We start from the raw sequence: 21,199 nt of genomic DNA on the forward strand, positions 1-21,199 counted from the left end.
CTACTTCCGTAGTGATACTGCCTCGGAAACCCAAGGAGGGGTCACTATGAGTCGGGGCCGACTCGACGGCACACAACAACAATTATTTAACTTAAAAGTGACTTGCAGGAGACCATCTCCTCAAGGCTCAAAGTTCAAAAAATCACCTGAGGGCAATGATTTGGGTGGGTCACCCCAACTCCATGGACCCCAGAAATCTGGATTCAAGGAGAATTAAAACTGTGTTTCACAAGCTTCTCTTAAATATAAAATCACCTCTGCTTTTGCTACTTTCTGGTCTATGCCTCAGTTTTCCTAGTTTGGAGGTTACGCTTATGACGTGTACTGGGAAGTGCACAGACTTTGAATTCAGGTAGACTTGAAAATTCACCCCAACTCTGCCACTAGCTGTTTGATCTTGGACAAGTTGCCTAACCATACGTAATCAATAAAATAGGAATGGTGTTGTTTACCTCAGAGATGGGACAATTAAATGAAATAATGATTGTCAAGCACAGAACTCAGCACCCAGCACATAAAATTTGGTTAGTATTAGCTCTTTCCATTCCCCATGACCACTCACTAGGCATGCATATAAAAAAAAAAAAGGTGGCCTGGACACACTCAAAGGAGAAAAAAAATTTACATTGTCCTCATTCTTAAGATGATTGGTGTTAGTGAAGCATAGTGCAAGAAGCAGGTTTATTTTCTAGATTTCTCTCTCATTAACTTGCTCAGTTCACGACCCTTCTCCCAATGTGGTTTTCTCTGGAGGCATATATAGCCCTCCTTTCCATCCATTCCCAGTTAAGAGTCTCCACCAGGGTGGCTTCCCAAGGACCAGGTGGCAAGAAAGAAAGAGATCTTAGTTTCCTAGTGCTGCAGTAACAGAAATACCACAAGTGGATGGCTTTAAAGAAGAGAGGTTTATTTTCTTACAGTTCTGGAGGCTGAAAGTCCAACCAGGGTTTTGGTTGTGTAGGTTCTTTCCTTGTGAGTAGGCCCAATGTTCCTTGGTTCCTTGGCTTATAGACAGTCATCACATGACATCTGTCCCTCCCCCTTCTCCTCCACCCTTCGTGTGTGTGTCTCTGTGTCTAATCTGTTCTTTGTATACTTCAGAAGTGATTAGATTTAGAACCCACTTTACTTTGCTATGATCTAATTAACGGAACAAATAATTTTTTATTTCTAAACAGGATTACATCCACAGGGGTTAGGATTCCAATACATATTGGGGTAAAGGAGCCACAATTGGATCCATAATAGGCCTCTAATTCAAGAGGGGAAAAAAAAAATTGAAATCTTGATCAGGTGACTGAAGCTGATTGTGCCCTTTATGCAGTTAAGTTGAGGATTTAAATGATTTGTTGACAATGGAAAGGAAATTGATGCTCTCAAGTTGGACCTAAGGATAACAGGAGTTCTTGACAGATCTTTCTGCCATCCACGAGCAACTCCGTGGTATGAGTGATGTCTGCCCCTACCAGTCCCTTGAGAGCAAAACTTCTCTACAGAAAATTGGACAGTAGGAAGGAGGAACCCAAAAAGTCATTAGAAATTATGCAGAGCATAGTAGCCTTCATTTTTAGCAAAGGAAAAAATCCTTCTGTATACAGCTTCTATGTTCTGTGTCCAAGGTCACATGGGGACTTCTTAGAGGTTTGTTTTCTATGTGCCTGACGTCATCACACCCTTTTTCTCTACTCAGCCTGGCCCTTCCTCATTGCCATAACCATCATCCTTCCTACTCCCAACACACATGCATGCACACGCACAGGCGCACGCACACACACATCCTCAATGAAAGCCCCTCCTAGGCTGTTTCCACTTGCTCAGCTCTGGTAGCATAGTGCCTAAGGCACTTGGATGCTAACCAGAACACTGGTGGTTCAAACCCACCAGCCACTCCTCAGAAGGGAGGTTGGGCAATCTACTTCTGTAGTGATACTGCCTAGGAAACCCAAGGAGACCTCACTATGAGTCAGGTTCGATACGACGGCAGTGAGTTTGGTTTGGTTTTTATTCATGTCTGATGATGGGTAGTCCAGAGATACTTTTACTACCCTCATCCAGCCTTTTATTTCTGAGCCATGGAAGGCACTTTCCTAAAGACATTTCAGGCAATAAGTAGAAAAGAGTGAGCCTTTTCACCTCCCTTCCCCTCTTTGACAAACCATGCTATGTCCCCTCCACTGACCCTAAAGGACACCTTATTTTTTTCCTTTTGAAATGATATGTGTGTGGCCAATCTCCCCCCTGCCCCAGATTACCCTTCTCAAAGGGCTGTTTCCTTGAAATGAAGAACTCTTGAGGGTGGCCCTGAAGAGGCAGTTAAAGGTCTAGTCCCAGAGCTGTCTGGATTTGCTATTACTGTATAGACAGTGGGGAGCCATTGAAGGTTTTGGAGTAAGGGACCTTTATGATGAAACACATAGTCTTTTAGAAAATTTTATCTGCCAGTGGAGGTCAAGATAATAATGGAATCCTCCTAGAACTTTAGAACACTCACACAGTCTACCTGAATTATTCTCTCTCACCAGACTGGTCTAGTCAGCATTCCTGGAATTCACCACATTATTTCTTGCCTTCCCACCTTGTTTACACAATTCCCAGTTTCCATCTACCAGAAAATACGTGACATTTGTTGTTCTTAGGTACTGTGAAGTCAATTCTGACTCATAGTGACCGTGTGTGAGAGTAAAACGGCCCCACAAGGTTTTCTAGGCTTTAATCTTTATGGGTGCAAATCACTAGGTCTTTCCCTTGAGAAGCTACTGGGTTGGTTTGAACTCCCAACCTTTTGGTTAGCAGCCAAGCACTTAATGTTTGTGTCTCCAGGGTCCTTAGGTGACATTTACTGAGTACTTATTATATGCCAGGCACTTAAAACCAAGCACTCTGCAGCTATTTTATTTATTGTATATTGTTTGGAATCATATTGTGTACCACCATATCACTCAAATCATCCCTATGTGTAAGTATCAAGTGCTTATTACATATTCTTGATTTGTCACTCTTTATCCCCTTATTTCACTACACTGTAAGCTCCTAAGGGCGAGGGTCCTTTCTCTGCACTCCCTTATGTGGTCCCTCTGAAACAGTTGCCTCTGTATAAATGAATGAAATTCCCTGTTCTTGGTCAAGCCCTAGAAACCTGCCAGACACCCTCATCATACGTAATCTTTGAAAAAATAACTTCCTTCATGTTTTTTGTGCCTCTCTAGGGCTCTTAACATATTTTGCTTGATATTTTCAACTGGACAAGTTACTTAATATATCTGAGCTTCAATTTCCTCATTTACAAAACTGGGATCAATGTAAGGTGGTTGTGACGATTGAGTTCAGTGAATTAATGGATATAAAGCCTGTAGCTCAGGGATCAGCACATACTAAAAAAAAGAAACTCACTGTTATCAAGTCAATTCCAACTCATAGCGACCCCCTTTGGGTTTCCGAGGCAATAAATACTAAGTACACTGTAATTGCCCATTCCTCTCTTGTCTCCTTAAGGGCAAAGATCTCATTCACTTTTCAGTCTCTCCGGCTAGACTAGACCTCAGTACATCAGCTTTGGTAGAAGGAAGGGATTGAGATCTTAAGGAATGAGTGGCTGCATTGACATTTGAGACATAAAGGTCTCAGCTGAGATGAGAGTTCCGGTTATGGATCAGAGGGAGGGCTTTCTACAAGAAAGAGCTGACTCGACTTGGCATCTGAGACCTGCAATGAGAATGAAGAGGGGACTCCACTTGCAGCCATGGGTGCTCAGTCTAAGGGAGCAGGCTCTGGGTGTGGTCTGCCACCGGCAGCCTTGGCCCAACAGTGCAACAGAGGAAGTCCTTGGATGCTCAGGGCCAGCAGATTAGGCAAGTACTTCTGAAAAACCAAATTCACTGCCATGAGTCAGATCCGACTCATAGTGACCCCTCCTTGGGTTTCTGAGGTGGTGTCTCTGGTAGCATAGTGCCTAAGGCACTTGACTGCTAACCAGAAGGCTAGCAGTTCAAACTCACCAGCCACTCCTCGGAAGGAAGACTGGGCAATCTACTTCTGTAGTGATACCTCCTCGGAAACCCAAGGAAGGATTGCTATGAGTCGGGGCCGACTCGACGGCACATAACAACAACAGCAACAACAAATCTTTACAGAAGTAGATTGCCCAACCTTCCTTCCGAGGAGTAGCTGGTGAATTTGAACCGCCAGCCTTCTGGTTAGCAGTCAAATTCCTGAGGCACTATGCCACCAGAGCTTCCTTTTTTTGTTTGGCAAGGGATAATTGCCTCGACAGGGTCATTGGAGAGTTCTTCAGCAAACATTTAGAAATTAACTCATTGATTACAGAAACCTCCCTGGCTTCTTCAATGAAATTTATTTTTTAAAAAATGATTTCTGTGAAAACTTACTTTTACTACATCCTCAACATGGGAAATTCCTAAAAGCAAAATTTAAAATACAGAAGAGCAAAAATCATTTTGTTTTTCAGCATGTAAAGGTAGCTACTATTACATTTCACTGTGTATCATTTTTTATTAATTTGATGTATCAGGAAACCCATTCCCATCAAGTCAATTCTGACTCATAGTGACCCTATAGGATAGAGTAGAACTGCCGCACAGGGTTTCCAAGGCTATAATCTTTACAGAAGTAGGTTGTCTTATCTTTCTCCCACAGAGCAGTTGGTGAGTTCAAACCATCAACTTTTGGTTATCAGCTGAGCACTTTACTGCATAACCAGGGCTTCTTTGATATATTGGGAAGGGTGGTGTAAAAAGGAGTCAGTTACTCTTTACTTTTTATATTTGTGTATCTTTTCCATTTTTTAAATTAACATGTATTGCGTTTGTACTTTTTCAGAAAGAATTTAGAAATAAAGATATTAATCACTAATTTTCTTAAAAAATGGAGCAACTAATACTTTCTGCTTTCTACTCTGAGAAGTTGAGGAAAAGTTATTTCCCTGTAATTCTTCTTGTTCAACTAAATACAACTTGAAGTTGGTATTTCTTGCCAGACCTCTGCCAAAGTGCAGCAAGTCTATGATTACTGAATCAGTTTCCAAGCCACAGATGAATATGGGGCGGGGGAGGGGGGAGTGAACGTCTTCTCTCTTCCTGTTGGTAAAATGCACGATGACAGGCTGACCTGCATTTCTCCAAAGTGAAGAGCTGGAAGATCACATACCTTGTGGTTGGGCTCCGTAGAAGGAGCACTCGAAAGGAAAGTGAGGTTAAGGGTCCCTGAGGCTCCCTTGCACAGTGAGGAATAAGACAAGCAAATCAAGATGAAGGCTGCCTGGTCTGGCTCCAGGGTCAGCTTTGGACAACACTGTACAGCTGCCCCTTGGTCCCACCTTCCATGTTTGAACCTCTCTGGCCCCTCCATGTGGTCCTGGTGAAAACAAAACAAAAGAGACATAAACTATTCCTTACTCTTTTCCTCCTGAGAAAATATTGTACTTGAGTTCTTTGTGGAGGTAAATTTGAAGGACTTCTAACTAGCTCTAAAAGAGATTCCCAAAGGGTGGTTCAAAAAATGCTTTGAGCCAGATAATAGTCTGGTTTCTCAAAAGACAATACTCAGTTGGACTCATATGGTTTGATTTATAAGTTTTAATAAACAGTTGCATTGCTCATAGTAACATTTTGTATGTATGCAAATAATGAAGTATCAAAGAATGTAGAAAATATAAATCAGAAATAAAAAAACTCTTCTCCTGATATCAAAAGCACATGTAACAAGAGAAAAAATAAATAATTTGACTTCATCAAAATTTAAAACTTTTGTGCTTTAACAGACACCATGAGAAAGGTGAAAAGACAACCACAGAATGGTAGAAAATGTTTGCAAATCTTATATCTAATAAGATTCCAATATCCATAATGCTATCCATAATATATAAAGAAGTAGGAGCTCTGGTGGCATAGTGCCTAAGGCATTTGACTGCTCATCAGAAGGCTGGAGGTTCAAACCTACTAGCCACTCCTCGGAAGGAAGGTTGGGCAATCTACTTCTGTAGTGATACCGCCTCAGAAACTCAAGGAGTGGTTGCTGTGAGTCAGATCGGACTTGATGACAGAGTTTGGCGGGCTTTTTTGTTTTGTTTTGTTGTTTGGTTTACTACTCAACAATAAAATAAATAAAGACAGTAACAATGTTAAAAATGGGCAAAGAATTTTTTTTTTTTCTAATTGTGATTTGGGTGAATATTTACAGAGCCAATTCGTTTTCCATACAGCAGTTCATACACATTTTGTTTCATGACATTGATTGCAATCCCCATAATGTAACAGCTCTCTTCCCACTTCTTCCCTATGGTTACCTTTTCCCTGTCTTTCTTTCCTATGTTTTCTTGCCCTTGGAGCTATCTTCCTGTGCAAATACTGCCCTTGTGTTCTCCCATCATTGATTGTTCTAAGAAGTGTACCTCCTGGTGTAAATATTCACCCTATACACCTATCTGTTGTTTGGCTGGAAGTCACAGAAGTGAATTCAATTCCAGGGTGACTAGGAGCCATAGTCATGGGAGATTAACCAGTCTCTCTATGAGACTAGTAAGGCTGGTCTTCATGATTTTGAGTTTTTGTTCCCCATTTGTCTCCCACCAGGATGTCCTATTTTGATCCCTTTCCAAGTGGTTAACAGTGGTAGCCAGGCAACATCTAGCTCTTTTGTCAGGGATGTAGGTTGAGGTTCACATGGTCCACTAGTCCCAAGGACTAATTGTTTCCATGTGTCTTTGGTTTTCTTCATTGTTCTTTGTTCTGGATGAGGAGAGACTAATTGTTGCATCTTAGATGGCTGCTTGCAAGCTATTAAGACCCCAGTTGCCACTCATCAAAGTAGGATGTAGAACCATGTTTCATGTAGTATGTTATGCTAATTGACCTGGATGTCCTTTGAGACCATGGCCCTGTAGCCCATGGGCCCAGTGACTCACTCCCTCAGGGTGTTTGGCTGTGGCTAAGAAGTTATAACTTTGGGCAAAGAATTTGAATAGACATTTCTCCAAAGAAGATATATGAATGATCACTAAACACATGAAAAGAGGCTCAGTATCATTAGTCCTTAAAAAAGAAAGAAACCACTGCCATTGAGTTGATTCTGACTCATAGCAACCCTGTAGGACAGAGTAGAACTGCTCCATAGGGTCTCCAAGGCTGTAAATCTTTACGGAAGCAGAATTCCTTCCTCATCTTTCTCCCACAGAGCAGCTGGTGGGTTTGAATAAGCAACCTTTTGGTTAGCAGCTGAATGATTTAACCACTATGCCACCAGAGCTTCTTAGAGAAATGAAAATCAAAACCACAGTGAGGTACTACTTCACACCAACTAGGGTGGGTATAATGTAAAAGAAAGACCATAACGAGTGTTGACAAATGTGAAAAAGTTGGACCCTTTTACCTTGCTGGTGGGAATGTAAAATTGTGCACCCATTTGGAAAACAATTTGGCAGTCCCTCAAAAAGTTAAGTATAGAGTCACTATGTGATTCAGCAATTCCACTCCAAGATATATAGTCAAGAGACTTGAAAACATGTTCACATAAAAAATTATACATGAAGTTTCATAGCAGCATTATTCATAATACCCAGAAAATATCAGCAATTCAAATGTGTATCAGTGAATAGATAAGCAAGTGGTCTATACATGCAATGAAATATTATTCAACCATAAAAATGCATGAAGTACTGATTCATGCTACAACATGGATGAGCCTTGTAAGCATTATGATAAGTGAAATAAACCATCACAAAAGACCACACATTCATATGAAATGTCCAGAATAGGCAAATCTACAGAGACACAAAGTAGATTAGTGATTGCCGAGGGCTAAAGAGAAGAGAGTAGGCACTTAGCTGCTAACCAGAAGACTGGCAATTCAAACCCGCCAGCCACTCCTCGGAAGGAAGGTTGGGCAATCAACTTCTATAGTGATACTGCCTTGGAAACCCAAGGAGGGGTCGCTACGAAGCAAGTCCGACTCAGCAGCAAATAACAACAAGGGGAAGAGATAGAGGCCTGGTGGTAGCTCACTGATTAAGCAGAAGGCTGCTAACTGAAAAGTTGGCAGTTCAACCCACCCAGTGACTCTTCAGAGAAGGAACTGATGATCTGCTTCTGTAAAGTTTAACTCATTGCCATCAACTTGATGCCAAGTCATAGCCACTCTATAGGACAGAATAGAACTGTTTTCAAGGCTGTCTAATCTCTAGGGAAAAGGCGCTCTGGTGGCATAGTGCCTAAGGCATTTGACCGCTAACCAGAAGATTGGTGGTTCAAACGCACCAGCAGCTCACCGAAGGAAGACAGGGCGATCTACTTGTGTAAAGATTTACTGCCTCCGAAACCCAGTGGGGTTTGCTATGAGTCAGAATCGACTTAGTAACAGTGTTTGTTTGTTTGAATCTTTAGGGAAGCAGACTGTTTCATCTTTCTCCTCCCGAGCAGTTGATTTTGAACCATCAATCTTTTGGTTAGCAGCCAAGAGTTTAACTGCTTTGCCACCGGGGTTCCTTCCGTAAAGGTTACAGCCTAGAAACCCTACTGGATTTTTATATATTTGTGTATCTATAAGGTCACTATGGCACTTGACTGCTAACAAGAAGGCTGGCGGTTCAAACCCACCAGCCCCTCCTCAGAAGGAAGACTGGGCAATCTACTTCCATAGAGATACTTCCTCGGAAACCCAAGGAGGGGTCGCTATGAGTCGGAAAACAACTCCATGGTGGTGGGTTTTGGTTAATGGGTGCGGGATTTCTTTTGGGGGTGATAAAAACGCTCTGGAATTAGACAGTGGTGATGGTTGCACAACTCTGTGAATAAAGTAAGAAAAAAAACCCCACTGAATTATACACTTTAAAGGGATAAATTTTATTATATCTAAACCAAAAACCAAACTCACTGCCGTCGAGTGATCCTGACTCATAGCAATTCCTCCTTGGGCTTCTGAGCCAGTAAATCCTCACAGAAGTAGATTGCTGTTATCTTCCTTCCTCAGAGTGGCTGGTGGATTTGAACCCCCAGCCTTCTGATTAGCAGTCAAATGCCTTAAGCACTATGCTACCAGAACTCCTAGGTGATAATAATGGCTTAATACCCACCACCCCACCCCCATAAGCTAGGGAGGAGCATGTGAAGGAACGAAGTTGAGGGAAAAAGCAAGAAATCCTTTGTGATGGGGTTGATTCCGACTGATGGTGACCCCGTGTGTTACAGAGTAGAACTGCTTGGTAGGGTTTGCTTCATTGTAATCTTTATGGAAGGAGTCTGCCAGGCCTTTCTTCCACAGAGCAGCTGGGTGAGTTCCAACTGCCAGCCTTTAGGTTAAGAGCTGATCACAAACTGCTTGCACCACCTAGGTTGAAAAGGGACAGGGAAAAGATAAGACAGAAATAAAGAAGGAGGATTGCAGAGAGGGAGAGAGGTTATATAGCATGCTAGTGTGACAGCTCTTAGATTCTTGGGGCAAATGCCTATGACATTCTATGCTGACAACATAGAATAATGGAAAGGTAATTCAAATCTTTGAGGAGACCTGGTGGCATAATGGTTAAGCACTTTGCTGCTAACTGAAAGGTTGGAGTTCAAACCTACCAGCGGCTCCATGGGAGAAATGATTTGCTCCTATAAAGATTACAGCCTAGAAAACCCTATGGGCAGCTCTTCTCTATCACATGGGGTTGCTATGAGTTGGAATTGACTTGATGGCACCCAACAACACATCTTTACTATATCTTTGTAAAAATGCTGCAAAGAGGCTGCTTAAAATCCTCTCTCTCCCTCTCTTTCTCTCCCATGTGCATGGCAACAGATTCTCCCAGGATTTCTTCCCTGTGCAGTATCTTATCTCCTTCATTCTTTCATCCTCCTTCAACATATATCAATTCTTCTTCTCCTGTGAGGGCTTTCCCACCTTTCCATTACGTCAATCAAAAAGATGAGTATATTCATTACACAGAAAAGTTTCCTTGGGCTCCTTCATAACCCCTTCCTTCTGCCTTTTCCTTGCTTTCTTGAAATGTAGATTAGTTTGCATTTCCTACAATTTTACATAGAAGGAATCATATAATATATACTTTTTTATAATCTGGCTTCTATCATTCAACATAATGCCTTTAAGAGTCATTCCTGTGGTTTATCAATTGTTCATTACTTTTCTCTGCTGAGCAGTATTCCATTGTATGGCTATAATACTAGACTTTACTTTGAAGGTCGGGAATGAAGGACCAAGAGAGAGGATGAATCTGATCAATGCAAGACCTTAACAAACACCAGGAGAGAAAAGGGAGAGTGCCATATTTCCACAAAGCACAAATGCAGTTTGCACTGTAAATGAATGCGACTGGCATCTCCACGTAACTGACCAAATAAAATTGTCCTTGTTTCAAGGTCTTTCTCCAGATCTGATCAGGTCCCCGTCTCCTAGGGAACCAAGGCAGCGTAGCCGATTTTCTAACTCGGGAGGAGGGGAGGTCTCTGAGAAATGATTCACCTGCTGGCCTTTTCAATCCTTGAAAACAGTTAGAATTAAGGAAAGACATGCCCCACACTCTTTAAAGATGTAAAATGTCTTTTAATTGTCTCAGGTTGGAACAAATGAGACAAGGGATTTGAAAGAAGTTTTGAACACTGTAAAGCATAAATCAAAAGCAAGATTTTATATTTCAATCAGAAACCACCTCAAGGTTTATTTTGTGCCCAGATTAAAATTTAACATATAAAATCACTGATCCAGGAAAATCAAAACAAACAAAATAGGGAGTTAGAGAACCACCATTGAAACAGTTTGAATAAGTAATAACATTGTATCATAATCAGCGACTGTGTGTACCTCTGGAGGACACAAAATTCTTTGGGGCCAGGTTGAATCCGCAAAACCAGTTTCCTGGTTTCAGCCTCCAGCATCACTTCTTCCCATGCCTAAACGGACAATGGAGGCTTTCTTTTCAGCTATTTTGTATCAACATTCTACCCTGTCCAGAATTCTAGGGTGTCCCCACTCTGGTTGGACCCCAGGGACAATAGTCTAAAGGATTCTGAAACTTTGAGACTGAACTCTCAGTGGCCATGGCAGCTCTTCTCTCCAGTAATATCTTTATACCCTTGCTACTCAAGGTGTGGCTGCAGCCAGCAATATCAGCATCACCTGGGAATTTACTGGAAATGGAAATTTTTTATATGCCCCACCCAAGACTGGATGGAATCTGCATTTGAACCAGATCCCCAAGTGACTTGTAGTCCATTAAAGTGGGAGAAGCTCTGGTGGTCTAGACTCATGGTTCTAAAGCTTCAAGGTGCTTTAGACTCACCAGGAGGGTGTGCTGCTGCCGCTGGTCCTGGACCAGGGGCCACAGTCTGAAAACCACTGCTCTAGTGTCTATACATAGACCATAACACAGAGATTAAGTGAAGCCTTTCCTATTTAGTGAGTATGAGAGAGAATTCCTGTACCTTCCATCCTCCTCAGGGTTGGGACCATGACCTCTTTTCTTGGGTTATTTTAATGTTGGCCTCCTGTTTAAACAGAGCTCTGGACAAGAGGTTCTAGGGCCTCTGTACCAACGCCAGAGTCAACTCATGGCAGAGGCTACATCCGGGAATGTGTTTTCCCCACCTTTAAAACTAACAGAGCCTGAGAATGGAATGGCACAGATTGGAGACTCTCTTCTGCCCCCTTGGTAGAATGTTCTTTATGGAGAGATCTGCCAAGCCAGAGATCTTTTTTTTTTTAATCCCTCTTTATGAAAGCACAGTGCTCTTAAATCCACACATGCCAATGCTGCAGGTCCAACTCAGTGCTTAGAACACCCCAAGGACTAAGTGCAGCTCCTCAACCGCTAACCCAAAGTCCATGTACTATGGGACCCTGCTGCCTTTCTGGTACAAAGATATACCTAGATGCACAGAAAAGAGACCTGATAGGAAAAAAAAAAATTACTCTCAAATAGTAACACTTAACCAAAGAAAACACAAAGGCCATTCCAAGGAATAGAGATGAGTTTTGACTGGTATGAGGTTAGTCACCTCTACCTCAAGCATCCATTGGATGGGAGGAAGCAAGCTCTAGTTCACCAGGATTACATCTAACCAAATTATAAATTTACATCATGGGTAGCTAGAAATAGAAGTAATAACTGTCATTGTGGAATGCTTATTATATGCCATGGTCTGTGTTACATGTTTACAGGGATTAATTATTTCAAACCTAGCTATGAGGTAAATATCACTATTACCTTCATTTTACAGGTGTGGAAACTGACAATGAAAACCATTACTTATTTTGCCCAAGGTTACAAAGGCAGTTTGTCATCCAAACCTGAGCTCTCAACTATAGGCCACATGTGGCAGGTTACAGGACAAGCAGCTTAGTGTGATGGTGAAAGAGTCAACCACCATTATTATACACAACAGTGATTTCTTTAAAAACTTTTTTTAAGCACAGAAACTCTGAGTTTTGTTTTGTTTTGAAGAGTGAGGACAGGAGAAATCTTACCAAGAACCCAACTTTATAAAATAGATCAAAGCGTAACTCTTCTCGTTAAAGCCTGGCAGAGCCTCTGGAACCCTGCCCACTCCCACAGAGCCCCTCCTCAACCACACCTGGCTCCCACGCTGTATTCACTCATAGGAAGTTGTTCCACCCCTGTGGTCTCTGGCCTCAGCATTTCCAAGTCCCAAGCCCACTCTCTGTCCTTAATCTACATGAGTAACTGAGAAGATTCTCCTCAGTTCCCAGTCATGGAGGACAGGAACAAAACATGGATGTGTCCTGAAGGAGAATGGTTCTGAAGGAACTCAGCCTTTGAGAGATGGGTGAAATATTTCAAGTACAACAAACTATTGAGTACCTAAAATTACAATTAGTAGTTGAAGAGGGTCAGGGAGGGGTATTTAGAAATGCAATATTTAGTAATACAGAATTCAGGTATCATGCTGAGTCTGAACTCCTGTTGTCTACCTATACAAAGGTACATTCCAGCTTGTAATTATGAGTAGGTGTTATCATGTGCACTAAGCATCGATTAATGGACTAACATTAATATAATTTAAGGCTTTAATGCACTAAGTATGTTTTGGGGGCATGAGTACAGTGCTAACCTAAGTAGTTAGTTTATTCCACACTACTTCTGTGCTCCAGGGAACTGCTAAACACTTAATCACTTGAGGCTTGGATTATCAAACCATGCATACAGTCTCACATGGAGGAACCTCAGTTAGATCTGCCCAGGGACCAAAGTCATCACTTGCCACTCTCTCCAAGCCATCCAGAAGACCTTCAGCTTCCATTCTGAACTACCAAGCTGCCTGGGCCCTCAGGGCTAGTCCCGAGGAGAGAACAGTACAGCCAGACCCTTCAGGCCCAGGTGACCCTCTGGAGTGGCAGGAATTCAAAAGGTCACGTCAGTCCCTTGCATGTGATCAATTAAATCAATGACTCTTGTTGTTGTTGTTGTTATGTGCTGTCGAGTCGGACCCGGCTCATAGCGACCCCTCCTTGGGTTGCCAAGGCAGTATCACTACAGAAGTAGATTGCCCAACCTACCTTCCGAGGAGTGGCTGGTGGATTTGAACCACCAGTGACTGGCTTAACTCATTTGGCAGAGGGTGTTTTTCTCCTTTATGGACACAACTATTGAGATCTTTGCGAAAGAACAGTTTCCAGTTACTGTGGGCAAAAGGAAGTAGATTCAAGCAAAATCACCTGGGTTTTCATTCTAATCTTTGACTTTCAAAACCATGAAATAGACCTATTTTTCTCATTCTTTCTTGTTCTTTCCTTTTTTTTCTATTAGTCATTTGATGCAGGTCTAGATGTAATTTTTTAAATTATAAAACAAATGCATGTTAATTGTGGAAATTTTATAACATACAGAAAAATATAAAGCAGCAGAAATAAATGTACCCATTCCCCTGCCTCTATCCCCATCAACCAGAGGCAATTACTTTTAACATTCTGGCAGATTTTCTTCCAGTCTTTTTTCCTCTGCAGCGTTATTTTTTACATAGCTGAATTCATAATGTATATTCAATTTTATGTCTTGTTTTTCTTTTACCTAACTATAAGTATTTTCCCATGTACTAATTATTTTTCAAAAGCAACAAGTATGTAATCTTGAGTTAAGTAAATTTACCTATGCCTCAGTTTCCTCATGTGTCAAATAAAGCAATGGTTCTCCAACTTGCACTTGCATCAGAGTCACATGGAAAGCTTGTTTAAACACAGATCAGGAGTTCTGGTGGCGTGATGCCTAAGGCATTTGACTGCTTACTAGAAGGCTGGTGGTTCAACCCACCAGCCACTCCTCAGGAGGAAGATTGGGCAATCTACTTCCATAGAGATACGGCCTTGGAAACTCAAGGGGGGGGTCACCATGAGTCAGAAATGACTTGACGGCAGTGAGTTTGGTTTTTTTGGTGTGTTTTTTTTGCAGGTCCCCATCCCCAGAGTTTCTGATTCAGTAGGTCTGGAGTGAGGCCTGAGAATATGCATTTCAACCAATTTCCCTGTTGATGCTGCTACTTGGAAAACCACATTAAACCAGTGAAAAGAGGAAACTGAGTTGTGGACTTTCCAAAGTCACTGCTGATTTCAAATTTGAAGTTTCTGAATAATTTTCAGATTCTTTCAAAAAAAAAAAAAACTCTAACAAACTCTTTAAAAACATGAATTTTTTGAAACTTTGATAAGTAAATCTATAATGTCCTTAACAAAAGGAATACCATTTACTATTTATAAGTAATTGTTTCCATTTGTAACTCTTAAGTGTTCAATACTTACTCCTCTTTGAAGTTACTTGATATATAAAGTATATTTTTAAAAGACAGTCAGACTTATTTCTAATATTTTTTTTTCCTTTATACAGTTCCATATGTATTGAAGAGCTGTGCAGAATTTATAGAAACTCATGGCATTGTGGATGGAATTTATCGGCTTTCAGGCGTCACCTCAAACATACAGCGGTTAAGGTAAGCTGAAAGAATAGCGCTGAAAGAATTCACCCATGGGCCTTTAGCCCATTTTTCTGTCCTACCAACCCGCTGCCGTTGAGTCAGGTCTGACTCATGGTGACCCCTCCTTGGGTTTCCGAGGCGATATCACTACAGCAGTAGATTGCCCAACCTTCCTTCCGGGGAGTAGCTGATGGGTTTGGACCACCAGGCTTCTGGTTAGCAGTCAGATGCCTTAGGCACTAGGCCACCAGAGCTCCCCCTTGGGTTGTTGTTGTTATGTGCTGTCCAGTCGACCCCGACTCATAGCGACCCCTCCTTGGGTTGCCAAGGCAGTATCACTACCAAAGTAGATTACCCAACCTTCCTTCCTTCTGAGGAGTGGCTGGGGGGTTTGAACCATCAGCCTTCTGGTTAGCAGTCAAGTGCCTTAGGCACTATGCTACCAGAGCTCCCCTTGTAGGGAAGTATTAAAAACTTGAAGGAACTAAGAGAAGAATGGCAGAGCAGAAAATCAGATAACTAATTTTTTCAGATGCCTAACTATTCTTAGGAGCTCTCTTGGCTTAGTGCATTTGACTGCTAACCAGAAGGCTGGAAATTCAAACCCATCAGCCACTCCTCGGGAGGAAGATGGAGCAATATGCTTTGGTAGTGATACCGCCTCAGAAACCCAAGGAGGGGTTGCTATGATTCGGATTCGACTTAAGGGCAGCGAGTTTGGTTTGTTTTTTTAAAACTATTCTTAATCTAATCAGGAAGTTCTCCAGTCTGATGTAATTCTTTCTGACAAAAGTTCCCAAGGGTTTTTAATCTGTTTCTTTGTCTTGCACCAGATTTATCCTTCTTAGGTGAATTTGATCTAACTCAAATGATTAAAATTATAATTTAGGAAAATTTGATTTATTTATCATTCGTCTGCCTACCCAAAGCTCAGTTAGATTGCTGTTGTTATGTGCCATGGAGTGGGAGCCCACTCATAACAACCCCTCCTTGGATTTCTGAGCCATATCACTGTGGAAGTAGATTGCCCAACCTTCCTTCTGAGGAGTGGCTGGTAGGTTAGGTTAGGTTCCCATTATGTAGTGTTCAGAATGAGGATGTAGATGTGAGTTTTGTGGTTAATACACACTTAACAATTGGTATTTATCTGATTGAGACATCAGAAATCTGTATGATTATGCATTTTCTTAATGAAAATGCTGGTATTTTAAAAATTACTGATAGGTGAACTGTTTTCAATTCTATGGATTTATCCTAAATATTTGAAAGAAATTTGTATCACACTGAAGTAGGAGGACAATACCATCAAAAAGATAGGTGTGTGTCTGTATAAATACATATACATAAAAAAACTAAACCAAACTCACTGCAGTCCAGTGGGATCTAACTCATAGCAACCCCTCCTTGGGTGTCCAAGGTGGTATCACTAGGGAAATAGATTGCCCAGTCTTCCTTCCAAGGAGTGGCTGGTGGGTTTGAACCACCAATCTTCTGGTTAACAGTCAAATGCCTTAGGCACTACGCCACCTATACGTGTGTGTAAACTTTCTCTGGCTAAAACAATAAGTTTAAGTGTTTTGAATATTATCCCTTAACACCAAAAAGAATGTATTTTAATTAGTGCTACTTTTATATACTTACTATATTTCTTTAATTGTAAATGTGGACTTTTGAAATAATAAAAATATTCTTGTTACAAGGTTAACAAGTAAAGTTTACTAGGTAGTGCAGGTAATTCTGTTTTTGTAATTTGACTGCTAGCCAGAAGGCCGGCAGTTCCAACCCACCAGCCACTCTTTGAAAGGAAGATTGGGAAATCTACTTCCATAAAGATACTGCCTCGGAAACCCAAGGAGGGGTCGCTATGAGTCAAATCTACTCTCCAGCAGTGTGTTTTTTGGTCTCCAGTATCTTAATTGTAGTTAAATTATACCAAAGGATTAAAATATCCTTTTTACTGCTAGAGAAGTGGTGGTTGTGAAATAAGAAAAGATTGATTTCTTGCTGTCAAAGACTTTAATGAATCTATGTGTTTAAGTAATTTCCACTAATTTACTAGTGTGACATTTTTTGGAGTTTCAATAGCAAATACTTTTGAATGATTTACTACATCTCTAAAATATATGATACAGTAATTGGTATCATGGAAGACTACTTGGATAATGGGTACTTCCAGTAGTCCTTTTTTAAGAACTGATCTGAGCTTTTGACAAGATAAAATTTTGTCCAAGTCAGCTCTAGATCGTTCTTATTATGACCTCTTTAAAAAAAAAAAAAAAAAGTGCCTATGAATTTACCAGGAGCTCTGGTGGTGTAGTGCCTAAGGCACTTGACTGCTAACCAGAAGACTAGCTGTTCAAACCCACCAGCCACTCCTCAGAAGGAAGATTGGGTAATCTACTTCCGTAGAGATACCGCCTTAGAAACCCAAGGAGGGATGGCTATGAGTCGGGACCCACTCTAGGGCAATGAGTTTGCTTTTTTTGGTTTTGAGACTCCCATTGACTTTGTAACAACTTGGCTAACCAAGTAAATACTCTTCAAAAGTCTAACTTCTCTTCTATAATAAAGCCCAAGCATGTCATTTCTTAAAGATTCTTAACTTGTATTGGAGTGCTGGGGTGGTACAAATCAGAGGCATGTCAAAAGAAAAACTTGATCTAATTTGGAAAAATCAGCCATTGAAAATCCTATGGAGCACAGTTCGACTTTGACACACATGGGGTCACCATAGGTCAGAATTTACACCATAGCAACTGGTTAAGGATACATTGTTTGAGGGTGTGTATTCATGTAACCTTGTGAGGAAATGTTTTCTAACCAAGTAGGTCACACCAGGCCAGCAACCTGATGATTCCCAGATCAGCCACTATAGATTGTTTAGGAAGATATTTATAAGCTTATTTGTTCTATGAGAGTGACTATCAGGCAGCCTAGAAGATTCCATTCAACATCAAAGAAATATTTGATTAAAGTTCTCAAACCTTAGGTTGGAGTCTCCACATAAAATGTGAATATATGGAGATGAACGGTAATAGTCTGACCCACCCTGGGTTAGGTCTCTCCTCTAAGAAAGGGAAGTTCATTTACAATGATATTTTGGAAAAACTGAAATCTCAATAGGCTGTTTTGGCGAACAATTCTTCTGTTTCCCCACAGGTCATAACTGAGACATTATGCTGTTGGAGATTCATTTGTAAAGGAGCATTATGTCTTCTATGGACTGTAGCATTTTCAGGGAATGTCCACACCTAAAGTGAAAGTCTTTCCATAGCTTCCTTGGGCCTGGAGTAGAAGGTCATTTTGAATCAAGGTCAAAATATAGTCAGATCAGCAGTTTAGGGTCTTTTTACCCCTAAGCAGACAAGCAGCTGTGGACATGGAACACATGTTCCCTGGGATTGTTATGTCTCTGTCTGTGTTGTTTCAGGCAGGAGTTTGGCTCAGATCAATGTCCAGATCTGACAAGGGAAGTATACCTCCAGGACATCCACTGTGTGGGCTCACTCTGCAAGCTCTACTTTAGGGAGCTTCCCAACCCCCTCCTGACTTATGAGCTCTACGAGAAATTCACGGTGAGTGTTTGGATTTCCATTATGATTACTGGGTGGGACACGTGGACGGGCCAAGGAAAGTTTCAGCACTAAAATAACAATAATAATATTCACCAGATGGTTGACATTATCTTAGCATGGTGATGGGAGTAGGATGGTATAGTGGGAAAGTCAGGTAGTAGGATTGCTTACTACATTTTTTCTTTCTTGAACTTTCAGAATCACCTGTGTTTGTTTTAGGAGCTGGGTTAAATTATCTGTGTTTATTTAGCCTAAGGTGCCTCATTGTATAGAGAGGAAAAGGAGACTGAGAGATATGAAGTGACTGCCCCAAGGTCATACAACAGAGGCAGGATGGGAACTGGAGACTCCAGCCACATGCTCTATCCACTGCAAATTCATTTTTTATCAGGCTGCTCCATCTGGGGGTGGGGGTGGGGGTGGGGAAAGGTGTGAGTGGGTAGAGAAGGGAGAGAAAATTATCAAAAGTGAAGAGCGAGGTCAGACAGTTAGGAAGGAAAAAGATATGTGGAAAAAGCAGCCTTGAGGGAGTGGTCAGTTGGGTAGGTGGGGTGGATGGTTGGGTAAGAGCAAAACACCCACCTAAACAGCAACTGTGTGGTTACCAAATAAGACACTCATAGGAAAAGTAAGGGGGAGAATAGTTTTCATTTTAAAATACTACGTTAAACAATGAAAAGGATGCTGTAGAGATGGCATTAAAAATAGGGTTTGAACATTTGACTGCATGGGTAGAGGTGTAAAGTAGGCAGAGAGGTGGGTTTAATTAAGAGGGGTGAGGGAGATGAGAGTGTATGCCATGAATGATTGAAATAATTGACCATGGACTTAGTCCGGATAAGGAAGGAAATGAGGGCATAAGGCAGGTGTGTGAAAAAGTAGATCAGCAGATTATTCATCCCAGTAGGATCAATTGAGTGTTGAAGTAGGGTGGTCAGAGGGGGATTTGAAATCGAGATTATGGAGGGATTGTAACTATTGGTAAGAACCAGCTTGAGACTCTAACAATGGGAGACAGTCTTTCCCATAACTCCTCTAGTGAACTTATTTTGAGCATAAAAGATTCTTCAGTTTGGAATGATGTAGGAAGAGAGGAGCACCACTTTAAAAAAAAAAAAAAAAAAAAGAATTAGGCTTGGGCTATTAACAGTATACTTAACAGTTTTCAATAATACAAGGAAACACTAATAACAGTAATTGGAAAAAACATCGCAATTGTATATTAAAAAGGGGTGAAGAGGAAGGATATTCAAAAGACTAATACTCATTGACTACAATGATGAGATTATAGATTTTTTTCCCTGTCCCTTTATACTTTAACTTTGGATATTTTCTCCACTAGGAATGTATTAATTCTTTCAATGAGAAAAAAAAAAAAAATTAGACCAAAGTACACAAGAAATGTAGGCATAAGTGTTGGCATAAATGTTGACCACAGGAGCAGCCAATGTAGACCAGCTGATGTGAAGCTGTTGGTGGTGTGGGCACCCCTGCCTTTGAGATCTAAGACAGAAGATGAAGGAGCCTCCTTCCTGAATGGCTAAGTCATAAATAACAGCAGGCACTAGACTTGAAACTATAGACAAGTCTTTGACAGGAACTATGAGGCAAGACTGTGGGCCTTATGTTGGTCTGCCAGATTATAAATACTGTCCCCATATATGAGTATTCCTCATTTTAAAATATTCATAAAAGACAATTCAGAAAGAGACCTTTGATCTCTCCCCTTAAAGACTAAAGACAATTACCATTAGCATTTTCTTTAGTCTTTTATTCTATGCATCCCACCACTACCCACTACCGTCGAATTGGATCCAACTCACAGCGAACCCTCCTTGGGTTTCTGAGGCAGTATCACTACGGAAGTAGATTGCCCAACCTTCCATCCAAAGAGTGGCTGTGGGGTTTGAACCGCTAGCCTTCTGGTTAGCAGTCAAATGCGTCACCACACCACCAGAGCTCCCGTTCTAGAAGCATACATGGATTCTATGCACAGTGTTTATGTTTTCCCTGGTCAAAATAAAATTTTATTATAAATATTAAAGCAATACAGAAATTCACATTGCCTGAAATCTCACACCTCAGGCATAGCCGCTGTTAACGTGTGGGAAACATCATAGAGTTACTGTGTGTATATCTGTATCTGTATCTCTTTATCTCTCTCAATCCCTCTGCTTACTTTTACTCTTTGATACTATGCATTGCTGTTTTGACATGTTTTTAAAAATTTGACAATGTGACCACCTTTCCATTTAAGTATACCCTATTTTTACAGAGTATTCTCTCATATGTACCATGATTTCTGAAACCATTCTCTTACTGACTGACATTTAGATTTTTTGTTTCCCACTACTTTGCTTTCATAAACAACATTATAATAAACATTTTTTGTACATATATCTTCACACAACTGTCTGATTATCTCCTGAGGGAAAAGTCATAGAAATGGCTTTGCTTATTAAAATTTTATTTTAAAATGTTTGCATATATCAAACTCTCCTGCATAAAGTTAAGATTACTCTTTTCCCTATAGCCTTGTCCACAATGGATATTTTTAATTTTCTAAATGTTTGCCAATCTGAATTAGTTAAAAATAATGTCTTATTGTTGTTTTAATTTATGTGTAGGACTTTATTATTTGTTTTCTGCAGACTCGTCATCCTCTCACCTATACAATTTTTGTTTCCTAAA

General features: G+C 40.9%; 1 protein-coding gene across 1 annotated transcript in view; it reads left to right on the forward strand.

Moving 5' to 3' along the window:
- Positions 1 to 21,199, forward strand: part of ARHGAP31 (Rho GTPase activating protein 31) — a 173,365-nt gene that overhangs the window by 83,326 nt on the left and 68,840 nt on the right. Inside the window, exons 2-3 of the mRNA XM_007943864.1 lie at positions 14,846 to 14,948; positions 18,364 to 18,508. Coding sequence (XP_007942055.1) covers positions 14,846 to 14,948; positions 18,364 to 18,508 — 248 coding nt within the window. The remainder of the gene's footprint in view (positions 1 to 14,845; positions 14,949 to 18,363; positions 18,509 to 21,199) is intronic.

Source organism: Orycteropus afer, unplaced genomic scaffold (genome assembly GCF_000298275.1).
Source record: "Orycteropus afer afer isolate SDZICR_OR568_19922 unplaced genomic scaffold, OryAfe1.0 scaffold00114, whole genome shotgun sequence".
In the NCBI taxonomy this organism is placed as follows: Eukaryota; Metazoa; Chordata; class Mammalia; order Tubulidentata; family Orycteropodidae; genus Orycteropus; species Orycteropus afer.